We start from the raw sequence: 23,867 nt of genomic DNA, 5'->3' as shown, positions 1-23,867 counted from the left end.
AAGGTGCAAAATTGGACTTGGTTCAAATTCTCATTCAGCTATAAGGGTGACTCCCTAATCTTTGACCAACCATTATTTGAGAGAAGAAATTATCTATTGGTTCTGTCTGGAACACGGAAAGGAAAAAAAAATACCATAAGAATAGCAAAATTGCATTCTCAGCCAACTAAACCAGAAGGCCTTAAATGTAGTACCAAACTAATCCAGTTTTGTTTAGAGTTATTTTTAGTTTGAATGTTAGTAAGGGAGGCAAAGTATCTGAGGGGCCTTTAACAGGACTTTTCTAAATAGGCCAATCTATGTGGTTATTTCCATTTTTTCCGATGTGGTCCCACAGGAGGGATTTAAAATGGTTAAACATAGGTGGGTCCATAATCCTCCTGAAAATGTTCAGATGTACATCAAAGTCCAATTATCATTGCATAGTCTTAAATTCCCTTTTCTGGAGGTGGGAGAATGGAAAGAAGGCCTCAAAACTCTTTTGGAAAGTAGCTGCTAGCCTATTGTTTGAATGCAATCCTGGTGGGCCACAAATAGGAGGTATAGTTGCTCAGGTTGTGTGCAGCTATGGAGCTTCTCAGGAGCAAGAATGCAGGATCCAGATCCAAGCTCAGATTGCTAGGGGAGGGGTGAAGCCTTTCCTCCAAACTTCAATTTTGACTTTCTTCTCTGTGAAAGAAGTTATGAAACTGGTAATCATGGCTGATTATAAAAATGCACACACAACAATCACCAAAGGCGATTGATAAAGAAAAGTTATGAAATTAAGCAGCTATGTAGAAAAGCATGTTCTCTTGTATCATACAGGTCAACATGTTTATCTTTGTTAAAACATCAGCATTGCTTTGTGTAAAAAAATGAAACTATAGTTAGGAAAACAAAAACAGGCTCAACCTATTTAGCCAACTGTCAATTTTACTTCTAAAACTTACTTCATAGACCAGTACATAGAGTTGTCTCCAACAGGTAAGAGATACATGCACCACAACAAACATTTTAGATGCTAATACAGTACATGTCTGATTCAAACAATACATGATCTGCAAACTATATAGGAGATTTAAGATTAAATAGAAGCTAGTTCAGTGCCTGTCAGGCTGTCTTAACTTGTAGTTCCATTATGATTGAATCCTGCATGCCATATGCATTCGAAATGAATATGATGGAAATCTATGCAGTTTTAAAGGATGTAATTGGCATTAGATATAAACATTGTTATTTTTCAGACACGGAATGTACATTTTCATGCATCATTTCTAGGGAGTACAAACGTAAGAAAAGGATACCTCAAATGTTCCTCATGCCAGCAATCTATTCCCATCATTGCAAAGCTTAAAAGGGATTCTGGGTACAAGCCAATTCTCCTCCTCAAGGACTGTACAAGAAGATAATCCTGTGTTTGTGCAGCTCCTATTCACTTCAACAGTTTCTTGATGGATCATGTTCCAGTAGTTAAATAAACCTATTCTAAACCCGGATTACACTTGTTTCAAACGTTATTTCTGAAGAATACAAATTTGGCTACGAATTCAAGGAATGAAATGTTAAATTAAAGCATGTGAAAAGAACCCTTTGGAGCAGTCAAAAGCCTTTTTAACAGATCTCTGCAAATTATTCAAAAGAGGTTGCTCAGAACACATGTAAGCACGTGTTAAAGCAGCTGCATCTTTATTCAGAAACTGCTCTTGTTCTCCAGCTGAAAGCAGTTGCTTTAATGATTTGATGTTGCCTATGGGCTACCCCCTGTTCCAAAACATTCAATTTAAAGGATTTGTCCAGCCCTCTATGTATCTAATAGAGCATCCTGACTTTTAAAAGGGCTGACAGAGACTTATGGGAAAATCCCAAGCATGATAGGAGTGCAGTGGCATTCATTGCATATGTTCCTTGGGTCTCAGGAATTTCTGACTTTGAAATATTGACAGTCCTACATTTTGCCAGTCCCTTGTTTATTTTGCAAATGTTCCCTATAAAAATTCTAGTGGAGGCTTGGATAGACAGTGCAAAATGGGGATCACAGCTCAAATGGAGAAATTATATGGACCAATATTTACAGTACCAATAGAAGAGAATCACCTGTATATAAACAGAGTGCAAACCCCCATTCACTTCTATCACTGATGATGTTACCTAGTTGGTAATGAAATATGTGAATGAAAACAACCAAGCTCAGAGAGCACCAAGGACCCCATAATATATGTAGTCTTGAATCTTTGAGCATTCACATTAATAAGCCCCACTAAACACGAAGCCAAAAGTGTCTCAGCATAGACAGTGCTCAGAATTCAGGATACTCTACATTTGATGTACTTAAATATTCTGTTGGGTTAGGACAGAATAATAGCCCTTGTTCCCTAATGTGTTTTTCAAAATAAAATAAAGAGCAGCTGGTAATACTTAAATACTGCTACTTTCTTCCCAGTAATCTTTCACTAGATGATTGAGGATTTAGATCTGAGTGTTTTTTAATCCTATCCAGCAATCCAGTGCAGTCATGAACCTATAGGTAAATGCAAATTTTCAGTGGAATAACTCCTTTTTAAGAACCTTCCAACAGATCGTCTGAATACTGTAAGTTCCCAAATACTTAATATAAAATCATTCCTTCCCCAAACCTCTGTTTCTTAACACTCTGCAGAAACCAGCTAAAGATATTTCTTATGCTTTCATGAGTTTGATCCCTGTAGTTCAAATTTGTAATTCAAGGGGAAAAAAAAGCTATATGGGGCATCCAAACTCAAATAAATGAAGGCTTATTTTAGCAAGCAGGAATATAGGCAAGTCAGTAATTGAATGAGCTGCTTTTCATGGCAGGCTACTGGTATTTTTGTGAGTCACTTTACATAATGGATAATAATAAGGGCCACTATGATAATAGGTGCTGAGATAGAAAGGGGGAAGGATGTCAAAGATTACAAACATTTTCCCTGATAGATTTTAGCTGCTATTTAACTGAAAAGAACAATCATGCTGTGGAAACCAATACTGCCCAAAGTTTGAAAGATCTTTCTTGAAACCAACAGGCAGAACACATATATAATCATGGTGCTTCTCAAATACTTTTATCCCCGAGTCTATGTTGCCTGCTTGCTTGAAGATTGCACACATCACAGTTGCCAATGTTAAGAGTAACCATAGGCAACTTGGTGTTTTCTAGATGTTTTCAACTTCAACTCCCATCCACTCTGGAATGTAGGAATTGTCAAATATATCTTGAGAATATCAGGTTGCTTCCCCCATGTTAAGAGAATTGAAAGAGAATCAAAATCTTTCTTGAACTCTCTTCACAGTCAGCCAAATAAAGCCCATTTTTAAAACTCTCCCTAAAGCAAAATTACTTCCATTTTTTCCCCTGTATGTAATTGCAGTTACAGTGCAACTTTAAGACATGAAGAGGGGAAAATGCACAAGTGCCCACGTTACAGATATTTCCAAAAGAACAACCATCCGTAGGGTTTTTCATCTATCACACAGCAGGCACAAGGGAGTCCATGAGAATGACAGGACCCTGTTTCAGTCAAGCAGGTTGTTGTCCACTTCATACCAAGGACATAAGTTCCACCTTGCTTTTGCAGTACATAAAGAGTGAAATATGGAAGTTGGAATTGCAAACTCTCTTGAACCAAGCCTTATTCTCTTTACTCCCACAGAGATGTTTTCTTTGTTGGTTGAATTCATTCAATCACTGAAAAAAAGAAAGATAAAATTAAATCAGATTTTTTGATCTTGCCAGCTGTCATTGCTGCTCCTTAAGTATTTTGATCCGAGAGATAATTTAACAAATAAATTATCTGAGCAACAGTCAAGGCAGGTATTTATCCAGTCCATTGGCAACAGATCAAGGGTGGAATGAAAGGGGGGGGGAGGGGAATCACTTTTGAAGTAGAGATTTTTTTTTAAATAAGAAAGTTTCAAATTACTAAGTCATTTTATCAACAGTCTTGCTGTCCAATCATGTTATATTGTAATGGATTAGACATGTATAAAACATTGTTGAAACTAATAGGCCAGGGCTTTGATCCATGCCTGGACTACCAGGTAGTTTTAAGGGAAATAAGGATTGGGGTTCAATCATTGTATCAAAATGCATCTTCCTTATTTATTATTGCACATTAAGTCGGTATCTATAATGTTAACAATACAGTTAGTATATACACAGATATAGTTGGTATCCAGGAAAAAATCATAGGAGAGCAAAATGACCAGAGGTTTTAGAACTCAAATCGTACGATTACTGAAATGTCAGATGATTTGAGAAAAAGCTGTCCCTCAAGAGAAGAGCATCTTTTATTGTATGCAAGAGATCCTATGCAGCCTCTGGCCTCTGTTCATAAAGGAAAGCTCTGGAAGACCATCTATGCAAGCCATGTGAAGTGAGGTTAACTATTTAACCAGGAAGTTTGGTTATTCGAATCCCTAGTATAGGTCTCCTGCGTGAGCAGGGGGTTGGAATAGATGACCTCCAAGGTCCCTTCCAATTCTGTTACTGTTACTATTCTTAGGTATTGGGGGGGAAAGATAGTACAAACAACCAAGATTTGGTTGAAAATAGGCAAAGACTGCAGCTTGAAGTTTTATAGGCATCACCATCTTTTTGTCTACTTCTTCCCATCCTGGTTTGAATTAACAGATTGCCATATGGAAGAGAGACTCGATGGAAAGAGGTGGTTAGCAGGACAGGCTTTCTAATTTGGTACCACAAAAGTAACCTCTCTTAGTGTCTCCTCTCCTTTTCCTGAGAAAATGCTGCTCAGTAGTAAACATCCATTTAAAGGAAAGAGAACAAAAGGGAAACTGGCAATGGCCCTTCACATATAGGGCTCTTTCTATGTGGCTGGCTACCCTTGCATCATAAGGTACTTCTGCCTTTGGTGTGTAGATGGCATATCTTATTAGTTAAGTGTGAAAATTTAGGTATTACATAAGCAAGGAGCCCCAAGGTACAGGCAGCTACAAGGTTGGTGTTACTGAGCTATTTGGAGATTGGCGTTCTATGAAAAAGAATAATCTTCTGAGAAATGTTAAGATGTTGTTGTGCAGATTCCAAGTATACCTGGAGAAAGATCATATTGACTTTGGTCTCTTTTCAGCTCTACAATACCATGACGTATGTAATTACCAGCTGGTCACAACCTATTGGGATGGAACAGTATGATAGTATCTATTGGGGTGATCCATTTTCCATGTAACACTTGAATTTGAATAAAGTTCTTAGATGAGGACAAAATAGCATTGATTTGTTTTGAAACACTTAATTTCTAAAAGATTTCCTGGGCAAATCTGGACCCTACTAAGCGTTATCGGCTGATAAGGAAATAGAAATCGTGAAATATGACAAGGGGCTCCAATGTCAGAAACAGAGGGAGATACTTTCTAGTTGGATATTGCAGAGAAATGGAAATAGATGCATTAGTTTCAGCTGCTAGAGAATTATATTCTGTACGTTTTAATTCTACATCAAACTAACATAACAATTACATAAAAATATCAGTCTATTGTTGAACAATTCTAAAAGCATTTAAGAGCAATATGCCCATCTCAACATGTCCTGTATTAACAAATGCATAGAAAAACAGGGGATAGAGCTGAGTTGCAAAACAGAAACAATTCTTTATAATTGTCTTCGTCTTATTGGAAAAGTCTATTCCACTTTAAGACAATCTGATTAACACTGATTCAGGAGAATATTCGTTGATTAGGAAACATGCAAATATGCCCAGATTGGTTTTTTTAAAATGAAAGACTATTTGATTCAAGTTGATTCAAATATAAAGTTATTACAGCATACAACACCATTTAGAACCTTAAGAATCTGACGTTTTCCTGTAATACTAGTATCTGCTAACATTATTCATTTGTTTGGTCGGTACATTTTTCAAGACTTGCATTGCACAACTGCTTAAGAAAATGCAGTGCACCTTCCAAAACCAGTTTTTTCCCCCAGCAATGCCGTTCTCTATTGAAAACATTGAAAAAATGACTTAAACACTAGCATTGTCTGAAAATGCTATTTTTAGTTAGTACCTGCTGTATTTTATTTTACTTTATTTTTAAGAGCTTATATCACAACAGAATTATATTACTAACTCTGGTAATATTACAGACTAAGAAATGATTAAAATCAGAAAATTTGTATTTGTGAAATAAAAGCATAAATCAGTAGTACAGGTTTTATTACTCTTCATTCCCAAATTGGAACAAACGAATTTGCAAAAAGAGATTTAGCAAAACTTGCAATACCGTAATGGTGTGTGCGCATAAGAGTGGAAGCTTCATAAACAGTGGCATAGTTAAGCTATAAACATTCTGAATAATGTTAATTACTTTATACACACATAGATTTCCATGCCATTGATTTAGTTGGAAATTATTTCCAGACCAATATGGAACTGGATATTGCTTATCACTATAGTAAACTTATTTGTGATTTATTAGACCTAGCATTTCACAAGCAATACCAAGAACGTGATATACAACTTTCCAAAAATTGCTAACAGAAAGTAAATGTATCTATTTAGAGCTGATATGCAGATTGGCATCACAGTTCATGCATTCCAGTTTTTCAAAGAATAATGTGTTTAATATACTTCCTGGACTATCACAGCAGTCAGACTGAAGGTGATACTATGGTTTGCAAAACATCCTTCCTTATAAATGGGCAAAGAGACACATAAAGTCATAGCCATGCAAAAGTTAAACCATAAAATATACATTTGCACAGATGTTATGTTATTCCTTGTGAATATTAGCTAAGGTTTGAAGACTAGACTTGTATAATATTGTCTCCAGCTTGGTGAACAGTTATGTCAGCCTCCCCCCTTGAGGTCTGAAGATGTACAACCTCTCAATTGAAAACTAAGGCCATGCTGACTTCAACAAAGTTGTTTTATAATCAGACGCTATTGCTAAGCATACTTATTTTGGAGTAAGCCTACCACTCCACAGGACCTATGGCTTAATTCTATCATTACATTAGTTTTCCAAAAGTATGTGCTTCTAGATCCATGTTCTAATTATTGCAGCTTAGATACATTAGGTACAATTTAGTCAAATTAAACACTTGCAACTCTACTCTTTTTCCACAGATGGGTTGTCATTGAAACTCATGCTACATTATGGTTGGGTTCATGTGTTAAGCCACCATTGGTTTAATCATAGTTTGTTGAATAAATAATAGTTTACTGGGTTCACATAAGCTGAGCAACAATGAAACAATCCATATTTTAATTCAATGAAATATGTGTTTTCAGTTTAAGATTTCTCACATGCATCTGGGAGTAATTCCCACCGAGTTGCCAAAAGTAATGTTTGCATAGATTTTTTTAAAAAAAGGTGCAAGTGCCCATTATTCAGCAGCAAGATCCTGCTCCCAATTTCAGCGATTGCTCCAAAAATCAGTGTCATTTAATCCTTGATCTTTCCACTTAAGAGTTGCCACTCCTAGGTCACAACAGACTGTAAAATGAGATTGCATAATAAGAGAGATGGTAGTTCACATGCAGTTTAACCAAAAAAAAAAGTGCAAATTATTGTTAACTTTGTATTTTTCTAGCCTGTCTAAAATTAAACTAAGTTGATGACATGCTTCCAAATAAATCTTTTTTAAAAACAGGATGTTTTTTCATATTTTGCACAATTTTTAATCAAAAAGGAAAGAATATCATGTTGGGGTCTTAACTTCCTTATTATAAGAGGATAGCCTGCTGCAGCAAAACAGAAACATTTATTGACTTATTTAACAGTGCACGCTCACTTCATATGCAATTTATATGAGATGAGAATTCCTTAAAAACACCAGTTTTCACATAAATTGCAAATGCTTGTATTTTTTTACCAAAAGCAAAACCATACCACTGGTTTGTACAAACAACCAAGGAAAGAGCAAGCATGCAAACTACCGATTTACTTGGCTAAGGGGTATGATTTTACTTGGGCTAAGGGTTTTCCCTTTTTGCATGCTTGCGGTTTACTTGCTTGTCTGTACATGTCCCTTTTCTAAGTATGTATGGAATCTATAAACCTTTTCACAATTATGAGGCACAAAAACCAACCTTCCAGCAATCGGTAAAATGTTTCTCTCTCAAAAAAAGTTGAGGCAGTCTTTGTTGAATGGTACTTTTTAATATATGCTCACTCTTTGAAAATATCAAGAGGGAGAAACAAAGAGGGAACATTCCTTATCTGTTTAGATGCTAAGAAATATCCAACCACAAGCTGGCAGCGAGTTGCAAAGGAAAAAGGCTGGAAAGTAGCAATGGCACAGACTGCCTAACACCATGCACCACGTTCATAATAACAATAATGTGAATGTTGTGCAGGGAAGCATAATTCTCTGCACAAGTGAAGTCTCTGATGTCTAGGTGAAAAGGGGAGAGGAAGCAGGTAGGGGTAAGGGCAAGAGTTAAAGTCTACATTTCATGCAGGGCTATTATGCATCAGGCCCATTTCCACATAGTACTTCTTCAGACATCTGAGTTGGAGTTGTGGGTTGTTAGCCTGGGATCTGTGTTGATCTCGTACCTGTAGTGATAGCCCTCCATGTGATCTCTACAGGCATCCCTGATGTTATACATCCACTTTTTGATCCCCTTTCGGTTCAAATATAAAACCAGGAGGAAAATGGCACCAATGAGAGCCAAGACTATCCCAAGGAAGACGTATGAAGTCTGTAGTGGGGTCTGGTCATCGATCAGAAGGGGGCAGTTGAGTTTGGACGCATCGATGCTCACCAAAGAGCGTCCTTGCAACTCCTGGGGATAGGAGCACTCGAGGGACCCTTTAGCCTCGACCTGCTTGCTCTCCTTCAGCCAGTTCACCAAGTCTTCGATGTGGCAGTCGCAAACCCAGGGGTTGTCGCTGAGATTGAGGGACAGCAAAGGGAGGCCCTGGAGCTGCTGGAGGGTGTCGTTCCTCAGGGTCTTGAAACCGTTGCTGCTGAGATTGAAGGTGCGCAGCTGTTGGAGGCTCCCCAGAAACACGTTACGTAAACTCACCAGGGAGTTGTTATGCATGTCTAGGTGCTCCAGACTGGGCAGTGCGGAGAACATCCTGGCCGGCAGATAAATCAAATTGTTATCAGACAGGTCCAAGTGCTTCAAGTTGAGAAGTGTGCCCGTCTGGAGCAGCTCAGCCACCAGGACCACAAAACTGTTGTTGTAGAGGGAACTGCTCAGGTACAGTTCTTCCAAGGGGCTGCTGGTATTGCCCAGGGCCATGGGGCTGAGCCAAGTGAGCAAATTGTCTCTGAGGTCCAACTGCTTTAAGTGGGGCAGCTCAGCAAAAGTCTCCGCGCCCACCCAGCCCAGCTGGTTACCCCTCAGGTCGAGGAGGGTGAGCTCCGAGACGGAGGCGGAGAGGAAGGAGGCAGAAGAGAGGTTGCTGATGCTGTTATGGGTGAGGAAGAGTCTCTGCACGAAAGGCGGCAGCTCAGACGGCACCTCTGTCAAGTTGTCGTTGATGCACTTCACTGTTCGGTCTGTCTCGAAGCACTCACATAGCGCAGGGCAAGGGAGAATTTGCGGTTGTGGCTGCTGTGCCCAAACCCAGCCTGAAAGGACCAGCAGGAGTAACAGCTCCAGCCCCCCAGCTCCTCGCCTCTCCCCACTTAGCGCAGGGGATGCACAGCCCCAAAGAGAGCACCCCAGCATCACCGCCTCTTGTCAGGGACTGTTCTCCTGCGGTGCTCCCTGGGCTGTCTCCGTCTCAAAAGGATCCTTGGTTCCAGCCCTCTGAAAGCAATCTTCTCGGGTCAAGCAGAAAGGCAGAGAAAGGGAGCCTGGAGAGAAGGTGCGAGTGTCTCCGCGCGTGCAACCAGGCTGAGACTCCACAGCGGACTTGGAAGGGTAGGAACAGCCCTAGGAATGGACCAGTTCTCTTTCACGTCTTGCCACCCTTGAAAAAAAAAAGCAGAAAAAAAATGGGAGGAGGAGGAGGAGAGAAGTTTGAACCAAGCTGGGATGAGGAAGAGAGATCATGTTTTCTTCTCAGACTCTGCCTTCTTGGATGCTGCCAGTGCACTCCTGCTTCTCAAGATCATTTCCCCCTTCCCAAGTGCCACCCCTCGAGTCAAACCACAAAACAGCCTGGACTGCAAAAAAAAAAGAAAGAAAGAAAGAAAGAAAAGAAAAGAAAAAGAAAGAAAAGAAAAGGGGGAAAAAAGAGAGCAGTCCTTGGATTCCTTTTGACATGTTACAGCAAGTTTTGCCAACCTGCCTGTGTCTGACAGAGTCTCCCCCTTGGGCAACCTTACCCAGTGGGGTTTAATAGCAATGTCTCATCACCCTGAGCAGCAGGGGATAATGGCCATTGTAGTCCAAATACCTGAGGGCCTCTGTTTGGGGTAAGCTCGTTTATTAGATCTAATAGTAATATATTCATTTTCTCCCTTTGCTCAGGAGCTCCAATGTCTACAGGACTCCCTCTTCCAATCCACTTCCCCAACAACCTTGTGAGGTAGGCCAGGTTAAGAGTGGCAGTGCCTGGCCAAGAGCCGCCCAACAAGCTTCTACTGGCTAAGAACGGCCTTGAACCTACGTCCTCTTACCCTAACTACTACACCACACGTTCTTTCCTTTATAACGTCTACGGATACAAAACCATATCGGCATGAATTGCTGCTACTGGATAAAACGCTGGGATTCCCACCCCCGCCGGTATCCTTTCGGAGGACTGGATTCGCTACGGGCCAGCAAGTTATTGCGGTTCTAGTCCCTACGGAGGCCATGCTGAAAAGCAGCGCCTTAATCCGCGTTCGTTTTTTTTTTTTTTTTTACAATTACCAAGAGTCCCGGCTTTTGTTCAACCCGGCTCCAACCTAAGAAAAGTTGCCGGAGAAAATGTGCAACTTTTCGCAAGTCCCCTCCGTTGCCCCAAACCGAAAGTCGTCGCGTTTATTAATCCCCTTCCAACTTTTCCCAACAAATAATTCCCCGCCACACCCCACAAAAAAAAAAAAAAAAAAAAAAAGCTCCACGGTTTCCCAAGCAACAACCCATCCTTCGCCCTAAGGATACCTCCCATCCTAGAGGAAGGCGAAGCCGGCGAGCTCCGGGGCTGCCCTTTGCCAGGGAAAGATGCGCGGGATCGAACCCTCGGGGACAGACATTCCCCCGCCCCTTCGGGGGAGTGGGGGGGGGGCGTAAGCGGGGAGGGATGATTCAACCTGGGATTTGACGGGAGACCGGACTCGTCCCTCTGCCTTCTGGGCCGGGAGGGCGAGGACGCTGAGGAGAGGCTTGGGCTTGCGTAGCTCAGCCGAGGAAAGGGGTGGAATGCAAGGAGAGTCCTTCGTCCCGGACGGCGCCGCACTTGCCCAGCCCCGCCGGCATTAGCTTACCTGTTTCGCGCCTGGGCTTCAGCTCCGCCAGTCCCGCGCAAACTCCCGGGCCGAGTGGGAACTGCATGGCGCAGGCAGCAACTTTCCCTGCCCCCCACCCCTCCCGGCTTGCCTAGCCCAGCCTCCCGCTGTAGGAGAAAGCCAATGGCAGGCGCGGCCTCCGGGAGGCAGCCCGGCTCCGCGCACCACGCCCTCGGTGGCAGCGGGCGGGCGCTTCTCGCCCTCCCCGCCCGGTTTACTTTGCAAAGAGGCGGCGGCAGGTGGGACTGGTTGGCGATTCCTCATCCCCCCCCCGCCTTCCCTCCCCCCCGGTGACGCCGCGTTTGCACCGCTATTATGTCCGACTGCCGAAGGATCGCGGAATAAAGGACCCCCCCCCCTCCCGCGGAGGCTGGCGGAAAGCCCTCTGCACGAACTCAGAGGTACTCGTGGCAGCTCAACTCTTGACATCTAAAAGGGCAATTATGTGTTGAGTTCAACGCTGCGCTCGGTGTACTCGCAACAATGCACAACGCCCATCCTTGTCTCTTCCCAACGGTCCTGTGTGGAAGGTTAAGTTGGCCAAAAGATAACTGAGCATCCGATTGAGAGAGAGGCACCCAGCCAGCTGTGGTACCCAGGATGCTACTGCCATAATAGGCTGGGTGCTATCCTAGGCTGGGCGAATTTAATCCTGCTTGAAGCAGCATCCTGGCTGGTACTGTCATGCTTTGTAGCAGGGGTGAAATCCAGCAGGAGATTCTGGAGAACCGGTAGCGGAAATTTTGAGTAGTTCGGAGAACCGCAAATACCACCTCTGGCTGGTCTTAGAGTGGGGTGGGAATGGAGATTTTGCAATATCCTTCACCCAGGAGTGGGGTGGAAATGGAGATTTTGCAGTATCCTTCCCCTGCCATGCCCACCAAGCTACACCACGCTCACCAAGCCACGCCCACAGAACAGGTAGTAAAAAAAAATGTATTTCACCACTGCTTTGTAGCCACAACTTTTGGCAGAGCCTTTTAAACTCTGCTGAGAAGTCTAACTCTGACCACGGAAGTTTTCTGAGGAGATAAGAGCCTGATAAGAGCCTGGTGGCGCAATGGACTAAACTGCTGCTGTTAAAGTAATACTTAGCTGCCAGCTGCCTGCAATTACTGCGAGTTCAATTCTCACCAGGCTCAAGGTTGACTCAGCCTTCCATCCTTTCGAGGTAGGTAAAATGAGGACCCGGTTTGTGGGGGCAATAAGCTTACTTTGTATAAAATAGAACACCCCTGGGGGCCAAAAAGCCCTATTAAGCAGGTATATACAAAAGTATGAAGGCTATTGCTTACTGCATTGTCTCCGGAGAAGGGCGGCATATATAAATCGAACTAATAAAAAATAAATAAATAAATATCATAAGACATAATGAATGATGCTGGGTTAGATGCTGTCCTGATTTCACAGCTTTTGCTCTTTTTGTATCTAGGGAAGAATGGAACAAGGAGCTGTTTAAACAAAACAAAACAAAAGCATCCCTATACCCTGTGGCTGTTGCACCTTAAACTTTACACGTAAGAGATGATTTCTCCTGTGCCAGAAGCCTGAAGAATTTCTACAAGATCCAGAGATGTGAAAGATAAGGTTACGCTGTAATTGTGGGACCAGCTTCTTCCTGTTTCCAGAAGGACAGAAAGCCGGTACTTGCTGCTAACCTCAGCCAATATGAGAAGACAAGTTTTATGGATGCCCGAGATTACTATAATGCCTGTGTCAGCTCAGGACCAAGTGATCCTCCTGATGAGAAATGGTTTCTTTGGCTCCTCTTGCATTCTTCTTTTGACCATGTTTGAAGAAAAAAACCCCCAAATTTACTGTCTTATTTCACAATTTTTGCATTTATGACTGACTTTCCTCAGTAGAAGATGAGTTTAACACAAATAGATCTGATCATTTATCACAAAAGAGATCCAACCCTGTGTAAAGGTATAATTGAAGGTATAATTGAGCTAGGAATAAGCTTATATGAGCTTATTCCTAGCTCATATAAGGGAAGAGAGCAAGATTTTTTAAAGGACATTTAAAAAGAAAAAAATATATCAGTTTCTCTTGAAATAATGTCTCAGAAACGAGTTGGGGTCAGTTGAGGAAATATTCAGAGTAGTAGTTCTGATCAGCCATTTTCATACATACCATTTGGACATGGATACGTATTCTGTCACAGATAAAAAAAAAAAAGATTGGGCATTTTAAATCAATTTCTGAGATCTGCAAATGCTGATAGAGGGTAATATATGTTTAAGTCCCTAAGTGAATGATTGAACAATTAATCTGTGACAGGTGTCCTCTGCATCTCAAGCCTCATTTGACAGACAGTTGCCCCAAAGTTTGCCTTGCTCTTCAGCTATGTTAAAAAAAATGAGGAAAAAAATGTATATGCTACTGAACCTTTATAATCTGAAAGTCGAATGATATCCTGGCTATATATGTGGGTATCAGTTGGGGAGAGTGGGTGAGAGTGGGAGATGGGGGACAATGATAAAATGTGTCCCCACAGAACTGCTGCCTCAGTGTTGCCTGCAAGTACATAAGTGGTAGAGCTTGTGTTGTGCTGTCATGACACACATTTCATCATTTTGACAACATCTTGGCTTGCTGCGGATGTCCCTGGCTATTCAGATGGATCCATAGTGAGTCAGTTATGCTCTTTTATGACAAGGTTAACAAAGCCAATTTTAATGAACATGGCTCTTGCTTTATACTTAGGGGAGTTATCAACGGACTGGTGATTGGTCATTTTACAAAATCCCATTAAGGCTGGGGGTTTTGGGGGGTGAGAGGGGCTGGCTCTACTGAGAATTGCCTGTATACTAAAGGCTTTGTGGCTGACACCCGAGTGAGCCACTGAACATTTGCGCTGGCAGATTGGGGGCAATGTCTACCCTGTTCTTCTCTTTTCAGATCCCATTGGGAGTAATGAAAACCAAACTGCAAAAAATGCTACATTTCTGAAAAAGGTGACCAGAATGCAGCTCAGAACAGAGATGAAAGGAAAATAAAGCAGGACCCATTAGTATACCTCTGGATAATTTGTTATACATAACAAGGTTTCTAACCTCCATCTATGGAATCATGGAACTGCAACAAAACACTTCATCTTACTTTCTTCTGAGTTAAGTTTATTAGCTTATTTATTAGATTTCTATGCTGCTTTTCCTCCAGAGCTTACAGAGATGCATAGAATACTCTGTCCTCTGTCCACCTGCCTACCTAATATTGCTTAATAAATCTCCATACTTAAACTGGGTGTCCCATATTTTAATCCAGCACCTTAACCACCATGCCACTAGTCCCTTGCAGTTGCCTAGAATTGGTTTATTATTGGACATGTATGTTATCCCAGTATATGTGAAGTAAAGAAATTATGGAGGGCAGACATGCTAGTCTTATGGTAGTAAAAAAAAATCAGGTAGTAAAAAACTTAGTATTGTATCAGGTAATAAAAGTATCTAGTACTGTAGCACCTTTTAACATCTTTATTAAAAGTTGTATGTTTTCATGAGCTGTAGATCACTGCATTAGATGCATAGACTAGCTAGACTGATGAAGGATTTAAATGGGGTGAAATGGGAGAGAGGGGAAGGTAGGTTGATTATGCACTTCACGTTACATGTGAGACCTTACAAGTACATGTACTATATCAGTTAACAATTACAATAAATTAAAAACTCACTGGGTTTCTTGGGAATCTTCTAATATTTATATGAATGGAGAGGAAGGAGAAGATCCATTGTTTGAATTGTGATTTGCTTAATATATGTAGGGCATTTTCCATGTATTGGAATTTTATTTGGGATCCTCATGAAAGAGGATATTTATGCAATGTTTTGTTTGTCACAAATAGTCACAATATTTTTTAGAGAGTTTCTAGAGACAAATCAATCAATCAATCAATCAATCAAGGTGAAGGTTCGTTCTCTGAGCTTATGGGTTGGCTTCCAAATGTTTCATTACCAGGGTAGGTAATATCTTCAGTGGAGTTTAGGAGATGTCAGTGTCAGTGTTCTTCTGTTTATAAGGGCTTCAGGTATTGGTATGTCAAGTGAGGGTCTAGTGATGGGTCAAGAGTGAGTCATCATTGAGTCTTATGATGGGTCTTGTAATGAGATTACATCAAGTCAGGGTCATTGGGAGGTGAACTGCTGGTGGGGTTGTGTGGGTTGGTGCTGTCTCTGGTTGGCTGTACCGGTTGATTTGGATTCTGAGGGGTTTGTAGGCTGGTTGTAGGTCAATGTGTTTGTTGATGGAATCACTTGTGGAGTGCCAAACTTTGATGAACGCATGAGTGTGGTGGGCAGTAGTGTGGCCGATGATTTTTGTGTTGCTCCAATTGAACTGGTGCTGTTTGGTGTCGGTGTGAGTAGAGATTAAGAATTTGGTATCATGGCGTTTGACTGCCAGCTGGTATTTGTGGGTCCTGGTTTTTAATTGATGTGATTTTTGTTCCATGTAGAATTGGTTGCAATGGTTAAAGTTGATTTTGTAGATTACATTGTTTCTTTCATCCCTCTGTATTTTGTCTTTGGTTCTGGATAGTTCCTGGCGGAGTGTGGCTGCGGGTTTGTGGACTATTACCATTCCTAGGGGCTGGAGGATTCTGGCTGTCATTTCTGACACCCCTTTTGTGTATGTCGCAAATGACAGCCAGAATCTTCCAACCCCTTGGAATCACATTGATTACATTTTTCTTTCATCCTTCTGTATCTTGTCTTTGGTTCTGGATAATGCCTTCTGGATAATTCCACACTCCACTGAAGATGTTACCTAGCCTGGTAATGAAACGTTTGGAAACCAACCCACAAACTCGGAGAATGAATTTTCACCCTCATAGATATAGTCTCTCTCAGGCAAAGATTTTTGAACTACTGTTGACCTCACTCCCATTCCTAAGAGGTCTGTAAGGGGCGTGCATAAGAGCACCAGCATGCCTACCGTCCCTGTCCTAATGTTTCCTCTATTTGTATCTATTTTTATGTATTCAATTCATGCTTATAGTTATATAAATTACCTAATAGGTTCTTGACAAATAAATAAATAAAATAAAATAAAATAAGTCAATTATTTTCTTTTTTGAAATAGTGAGGCTTGGAAGCGGACATTCCAAAGATCTGTTTCCAATCTTGGTGGAACCTGCTTTCCTAGGTTCCATGGAGTGACAAAGGGTTTTGTCAGCTATTTGGAAAGGCTGCAGGACCAGCTCGCCCCAGAGGATTAATCTCCCCTGCTAGCTCCTACAAGGCAGCCTTTTGCAATAGTTTCATAATATAAAAGTGCCAGATTTCTTTAACTCATTTTGGATCTGTCTTTTTCAAACACTAGATCTTAAAATATGTTGTTCTTCTTGGCAGGAGGGTTGGTGGCAGTGGAGTGAACCTTGTTTTGTATCTTTTTTTTTTTTTTTTGTCTTAGTGACTGTTTGCAAGAAGAGGGTTGTGCTTTTTAAATTGAGGATTAACTTGAAACCTCCGTGCTGATTATCAGCGGAAAAATATGAAAGCATTCTTGAATAAAAAACTTCTAATTTATCTTTCCCCCAAAATAATCCTGTTGGATAGGAGAGGTAAGGGTAACCTGGGTCTTCCAGATGTTGTTGAATTGCACTGCTCATCTTCTTTCAGCTTTATTAACTAAGACTGATGGATTTCTTTTTTTTAAAAAAAAAGTTTTTTATTTTGAACACATTAAAACAAGACACAAACACACAACATTTATATACATATCACTTATTCCTTCAGCTATTTCAAGGTGATCCTTTCTTGCTATTTACATCTATTTACACATATTTTGTCTTATTCAACAATTATTTTCCATCTTCCTTTATTTCGTCTACATTGTACCTTGATCTTCAACATTTTTTCTTTTTTTTCTTTTTTCCCCCCTCTCTCCTTTATTCCTCTTTCTCATTTTTCCTATTCTCCAACCATTCATACCATCTATACCACACTAGACTGATGGATTTCAACATCTGGAATGAATATATACCAGTATAGTGGAATCTCTCTCTCTCTCTGAGTCCTAAACTGAAGGAAGCCATGGCAAGCCATTCCAGGATTTGTCTACGCAGTTGCCATGAGTAAAAACTGACTTGAAGTTTTTATATTTGAAAACCGACTTTCAATTTATTATTATTTAACACCCGAAAAGAGTGTACTCATTCCAGATTTTTTTTTTAAAAAAAATTCACACTAAAGTTTGGAAAAGGCATTGTCTGGATTCTTACATAAGTGAGCAAATATCCTCAGTGTTTCACAAAATGGCTCAATGTAGAAGCCTCTTTGATTTTTACAGTTCTGCCTTATTAGTGCTACTCTGCTCTTTACTTGTAACAAATGAACTCTGTTCTTTCTGCATCCAGGAGAAAACGTATGAATATAACTTCACAACTGATGACCTCTACTCCTCTAATATGCTGCCGATTTTTAACTAGTGTCATATTGTCAAGCAAGCAAGAACCAGCAAGATTAACTAAGCTGCGGATCCACAAGTCAAGCCAGAGGCAAATGTGTCCTTCCCTTCCTGCATTGCACTGAGACTTTTGGAGCAGGGAAAAACCTGTGTGAAAAGATCTGGGGAGCCACTGCTTTGCATGGGTAAGGACTGCATTTGGCTTTGGCCTTATTACTTCATATTCTCTTAGCAAAAGAGAGGCTCTGAGATGCCTCCAAAAATCTGAGAAGTGATGCCATTTCAAAAAACACTTATTTCCGCCTTAGACAAACAAATGGAAAACAAATGATTGATGGGTGGCTATAGAATTTAGGGGGGGAAATTGTAATATAGAGGAGAAGAGCAGAAAATTTTCATTGCAGATGTTCTAGAATCTATCCTGGAAAGGTGAAGTAAAATTGGGTGAGACTGTTTATTAGATCTTTTAGTTTTCTATCTTTCTTATGTAGTTCAGACATCAGCCACTTCTTGGATGCCTATAGCCAAGATTAAAAAAAATGGCAGAAAATGTGCAGAATACCCAAATAACCCAAGTGGGAATCAGATAGGTTGAAGATGAAAGTAAAGATAGCTATTAATCTAGAATAGAATAATGTATTCTATTGATAACATTAAAAGCAGTATATTTCTGAATTACAGTTGGATAAAACAACATGATGGTGCATAGTACCAATGTCCTGTTTGTAGGCTTTAAAGGAATTGAATTAGCTATTAATTATTGAACTCAATGTAATTTTGATCTGATCCCATAGGTGCTTCTTACAACTTGTAATGAAATTGTAGGGTTTTTGGTAAGTAGAAAAAGAAGTGTTGTCAAAATGTAATGAGAACACTGCCCTGAGAATTCTTTCTATCTTTCTATCGTATTATTCAAAACAACAAAAATTCTGTGGTACCTTAATGTAAAAGAACTGAAAAATAGAAATAATAGTTGAGTTAAAAAGCAACAAACCATTCAGCTCCCCTATAATTTGATTAAAGCAGAAAGGTTTATTTTCCAATAATTTGTCTGTGCCGATGCTACACAGGCTTGAACCTGGTTAGAAATTTAACTTATCTTAAGGAAGAATTTACCTTTTTTAAAATTTTATTTTTTTACATTTGCTCATCCTTTGCCTGGATGATGTGTGCTATGATCTGATACTAAACATTTTTATTAATGAACAGTTTTATGAAAGTGAAACGTTCATAATTTATTCACTTTCTGCATTTCCTTTTCTTTTGACTTTCATATTTAGAATCCTTTCTTCTTGTGAAAATGTATCTGGAATCTAAGGCAATACACAACACGCGAACACGCTTCTGACATCAATCAATTAAGTTCTTGTGATGTGATGCAGAATGAGTGGCTCATCTATTTGCCATGCAGCTTTTATGAGGAAAAGGAATATCAGTTTGCCTTGGAGTAAAAATCCCCCATGGTGCAGGCTGACAACAAGAAAAAGCTGACAGATGCAGTGTTGGCTTCCTAATAGAAAAAGAAACTCTGGAATATCGTGATCAGTCTATTTCTAGGACAGACTATTTTTTAATTGGCCATTCTTATCCAATGTCAGTGCAAACTAGAATTCACGAAGAGCTTCAGTCCCATAGCCTATATTTCAACTGATATAAAGGTTTCATTTGGAATGGCAGACTATATTGATTAATTGAATAGTGACCGAAGTCAAGTCAAAATCAGATATATTTCATAAGATTGTTAGGGTCTTACTGTATCAATCTTTATTGTTGAATTGGGCCACATCTCTGCAAAAGGATACTGTATTATTTGTACAAATTCCTGTTCTGGCTAAATTGTTTTTTTTAAAAAAGTTTTAATATCATTTTTCCCTAGAAAGAAAGCAACATCATATCATTATCTTTCTCCTTGGACAAAAAGATTTTACTCCTTTCCTAGCCAGTCTGATTCCCCAGCAGACAGTTGGAATTTGACCTAGTTGAACAAAAGTGGAAGTGCTACAAATTCAGTCTGAAAAAAAGAATACTGGCCAATTGATCAGTGATTAGACCAGCTTTCTCCAACCTACTGCCTACAGTGCCCTCGTCCTCTGTCAGCATGGTATATTGGCTTGAAATGATGGTTATTATTCATCCCACTTATGAGAACATCACCTTGGAAAACATAAATGAAAGAAACGAGAACATACACCATGGCCAAAAGGATCAAACAGCTTCACCATCTTAGCTTGTTAAACCCAGATAGATAGAATTGAACCATAATACTGTAAGCTGCTGAATCCCTTCAGCCTAATATTTCTCAGTAATGAATATGAAGTTTTGTTATATGAAATGTAGAGGAACTTTTCTCAGAGAATGTAGATTTTGTATTTATCTTGCCCTCAGTCTAAATGAAATTTGTCCACCGCTTTTAGCTTACAGTCGCATTAGTAAATATGATAAGGTCTATAGATTTGATTGGATAGCTGTGGCAAAATGTTACTGGCATAGTTTATAATAAATAGGTACCTAAATACTCTTCTCAAAATGTTTTGAGAATTTTCTACTGTATATTTTTTGGCTATTTCACAAAAAGAAAAAAATGCACAAGCCTGCCACTAACAATAACGGTAAGAGTCTATTGTCTAGATGGCCTGTTTTTTTTCATTTTATACACACTAGATTGATGTGAATTGGTAAAATCATCATGATTCCAGGTTCAGAATGTTCTTGTCTTGGAATTTATTTGTGGCATTATATTTAGAGATTGCTGTAGCTCTGGATCTACCAAAGAAAGAGAGTTACTTTTAATAGGTATTTTCAACAATTCAGCAAAAAATTCATATGTGATAATAGCATTGAATAGTTTCACCTTCAATACTGGAAATTGGAAATTAAGGTATCTCAATGGTGACATCTTGTGGCTAAAACAATACATAGATGCTCAAGCACTTGCAGAGAGTATTACTACTATATTAACAGTACTACTATTATCTGACAAATGGATTAATGACAGTTCTTAATATCACAAGAATGTAAATCCATTTATCAAAATCAATCATATTAACTGAAATCCCATTTAACTCAATATAACACAAGGTAACATTGTTTAGGTGGTCCTTGACTTATGGCCATTCATTTAACAATGGTTCTAAATTACATTGGCCATGAAAAAGTGGCTTACCAGCCATCCTCAGGGCTACGACTGTTGCACCACTTCTGCAGTCATGTGATCACAGTTTGGATGCTTGGCAACTGGCTGGCATTTGTAAAGTTCTATGAAGTGGTATATGAAATGCTATTGTTATTGCTAAGTCCTGTCTTTATTTGAAGGTTTTGTTCTACTGGCCTATGTAGGATGTATGCTACATCTTCTCTGATGTTCTTAAAAAGATGGGCTGTAGTCCTGCAGTCCTTTTATTTTGTCCTCCAGTAAGAAGACAAGCTTAGCATTTGCAATAGGAGTAACTAGTTTACTCTTCTAGTTTGGAAACTTGTCACTCATCTGGTAAATCACCAGTGCTGGTCAACTGATGTCAATTTTTTTGGGCAAGATTTGAGTTATCCTGTTCCTCCCTCTGCTAAAGGTCCTCACAAAACTCCTTTTGTTTGCTTTCTTGTTCACTTGCTTTGGTCCCAAAATTCCAGCTGCCTATACTTTTTCTAAAGAGCATTGGCTAAAACTGAAATCTGTATGTATGAAGTCAGCCCTATATCAGTTATGAAAACAAAGACATCTCTGAATATTTTTTCTATTAGGTCAGCCATCCTTCTAACAGTGCTGGGACTACAATACACAAATTGTGCACGATGATTGCAAATTCTGGGATGTGTACAGCATTTAGTGTCTTCTTCACAGTTATGTTGTCCCTCCTGCTGTTATATTTTGTGAGGCGGGTTATATTTGTGGAGATTTTGTCATTTTCAGTCCTAATTAAGCAAAGTCCACAGTCCCCTTTGCAATGCTCACTGCATTCATGCAAGGAAACCACGAAGAAGCTAGCAGAGCTTAGTGCCAAAAAAATAAATCATATACAGGTAGTTCTTGATTTACAATCACAATTAAGCCCAAAATTTCTGTTGCTAAGCGAGACAATTGTTAAATGAATTTTGCCCCATTTTGTGACCTTTCTTGCCACAGTTGTCAAATGAATCACTGCAGTTGTTAAGTTAGTAACAGATCAATTAGGAGAATGGCTTGCCTTCAGAATTGTGGGTGCTTTATCTCTAAGTTTTTAAAAGAAGATTGGATAATTAATCTCATTGTCTGAAATAGTATATTGAGCAGGGGGTTGGATTAGAAGACTTCCAAGTTCCTGAGTTCATATAACAAAAAATAAAACTGGGTTGTTCAATTTGGGCTTGTATATTATGTAAACATAATCCTCTCTGCTCTATCAGTGAATTGGCTAATGGAGCCAAACAAATTGTTGTGCATTATGTTCTGTGATGTTATTTATATACTGGGGATTTCAATCTGAGTGTTATATCACCTTCGTGTAGATAGTTACGGGTATTAATTTTATGTTTCAAATTGATTTCTATGACTGTTGATACTGACATCTGCAGCATTCAAATTTAGCACAATATTAAAAGGGTATGGGTGTTGTAAAAAGTAATCACAAAGGTTTTTTTTCCTTAATAGCAACAGCAACGGCACTTAGACTTATATACCGCTTCATAGTGCTTTTTACAGCCATCTCTAAGCCGTTTACAGAGTCATCTTGCCCCCAACAATCTGGGTCCTCATTTTATCCACCTCAGAAGGATGGAAGGCTGAGTCAACCTTGAACCGGAGAGATTTGACCTGCCGAACTGCAGTTACCAGTCAGCTGAAGTAGACTGCAATACTGCACTCTAACCACTGCGCCACCTCGGCTCTTTTAAGTCATATCTGAAATGATGTCATCAATAAAAATAAGCAAACAGCTTAGCTAATAAGATTGTCTATTTCTGTAAACTTTTCAGTGGAATAGGAATACATTTTAAATTTGTTATTAAATCATGTAGGGCAAAAATTCTTTTCTTCACAAGGAGGCTCAAAACTTCGCAACAAAAACATTGTCCTACAGTGTTATTTATCTTAGGATGCTGAAGTCTGTTCTTATTATTTTTATAATCATTATAATGCCAGTTCTTTTTTTCAGGGCAAACCATTAGGTTTGCAATTATTACCCTGAATTTTCTGATAGGGGAAATATCTGTGGTATATTTTTGATTATGACATTATTTGAATTTTTCAAGTTTGGATTATTTGAGATGATTGCTTCATCTTGGACAGTTTGTTTTCAATAGTACGCACGCTCTTGACAATAATCACTTAGCTGAATGTTTTGAAGAATGCTCATATAATTTTGTTTTAAAGCTAAATGACATATTTCATTGTCCAGATAAATCACACCATCTCCTGTTCCATTTGAACAAATGAAGCCTAAGTCCATAATTGGCTGAGTTTATAGAAGATAAATTTTACACTTCCCTCAAATTGGGAAGATTCCCAGGCTAGCCTACTTCTCTGGGATTCTGAGCAGTTTCTCATCTGATCCCACGTAGCTTCTTCAAAATAAGCCCCGGGCCTCGAATAAAATGGTAGGTATTCCCACTGAAACATGTTTCCACACTATTTGAGCTTCAGTACACAGTTCCTTGCAATTTCCTAGAAAAGGTATTTCCCATTCCTGTCCTGCCACCTCGAATCTATGCAGACTGCAGAGTCTATGTACTGCAGAGCAAGACCATTGAATTCACATTCAAATACTGGAATAGTAGTATTCCAGTATTTGAGGGGCTGCCACAAAGAAGGAGGGGTCAACTTATTTTCCAAAGCACCTGAAGGTAAGACAAGAAACAGCAGATGGAAACTAATCAAGGAGAGAAGCAACCTGGAATTAAGGAGAAACTTCCTAGCAGTGAGGACAATGAACGAGTGGAATAGCTTGCCTTCAGAAGTGGTAGGGGCTTCATCAGTGGGGTTTTTAAAGAAAAGACTAGACAGCCACGTATCTGAAATGGCATAGGGTCTTGAGTTTGGAGTAAAAGACCTGCAAGGTTCCTTTAGGCCTCCAAGCTCTATTCTGTCTGGGTCTTAGCAGGCATGAGCTCGCTCAATTGCAGCCTAATTCTG

At 39.7% G+C, this 23,867-nt stretch overlaps 1 protein-coding gene and 2 long non-coding RNA genes across 3 annotated transcripts; 1 reads left to right on the top strand and 2 right to left on the bottom strand.

Annotated features, from left to right (window-relative positions):
- Positions 1-897: 897 nt before the first annotated feature.
- LOC148116805 (uncharacterized) lies at positions 898-11,090 on the bottom strand. The gene is made up of 2 exons (XR_015731373.1): positions 11,013-11,090; positions 898-3,685 (listed from the first exon to the last, which is right to left on the bottom strand). It is a non-coding gene; the product is annotated as an uncharacterized LOC148116805 (long non-coding RNA).
- On the bottom strand, positions 6,011-11,629 carry TPBG (trophoblast glycoprotein). Its single transcript, XM_034431839.3, has 2 exons — positions 11,336-11,629; positions 6,011-9,891 (listed from the first exon to the last, which is right to left on the bottom strand). Exon 2 carries the CDS (start codon positions 9,645-9,647, stop codon positions 8,463-8,465), a length of 1,185 nt encoding a protein of 394 aa, XP_034287730.2. The 5' UTR covers positions 9,648-9,891; positions 11,336-11,629; the 3' UTR covers positions 6,011-8,462.
- LOC117674055 (uncharacterized) lies at positions 11,567-22,085 on the top strand. The gene is made up of 5 exons (XR_004593656.3): positions 11,567-11,757; positions 12,789-13,285; positions 14,261-14,471; positions 17,715-17,949; positions 19,641-22,085. It is a non-coding gene; the product is annotated as an uncharacterized LOC117674055 (long non-coding RNA).
- The last annotated feature ends 1,782 nt before the right edge of the window (positions 22,086-23,867 follow it).

Source organism: Pantherophis guttatus, chromosome 1 (genome assembly GCF_059756535.1).
Source record: "Pantherophis guttatus breed Tessera chromosome 1, ASM5975653v1, whole genome shotgun sequence".
Taxonomy (NCBI): domain Eukaryota; kingdom Metazoa; phylum Chordata; class Lepidosauria; order Squamata; family Colubridae; genus Pantherophis; species Pantherophis guttatus.
This window is presented reverse-complemented; position numbering and strand designations above follow the sequence as displayed.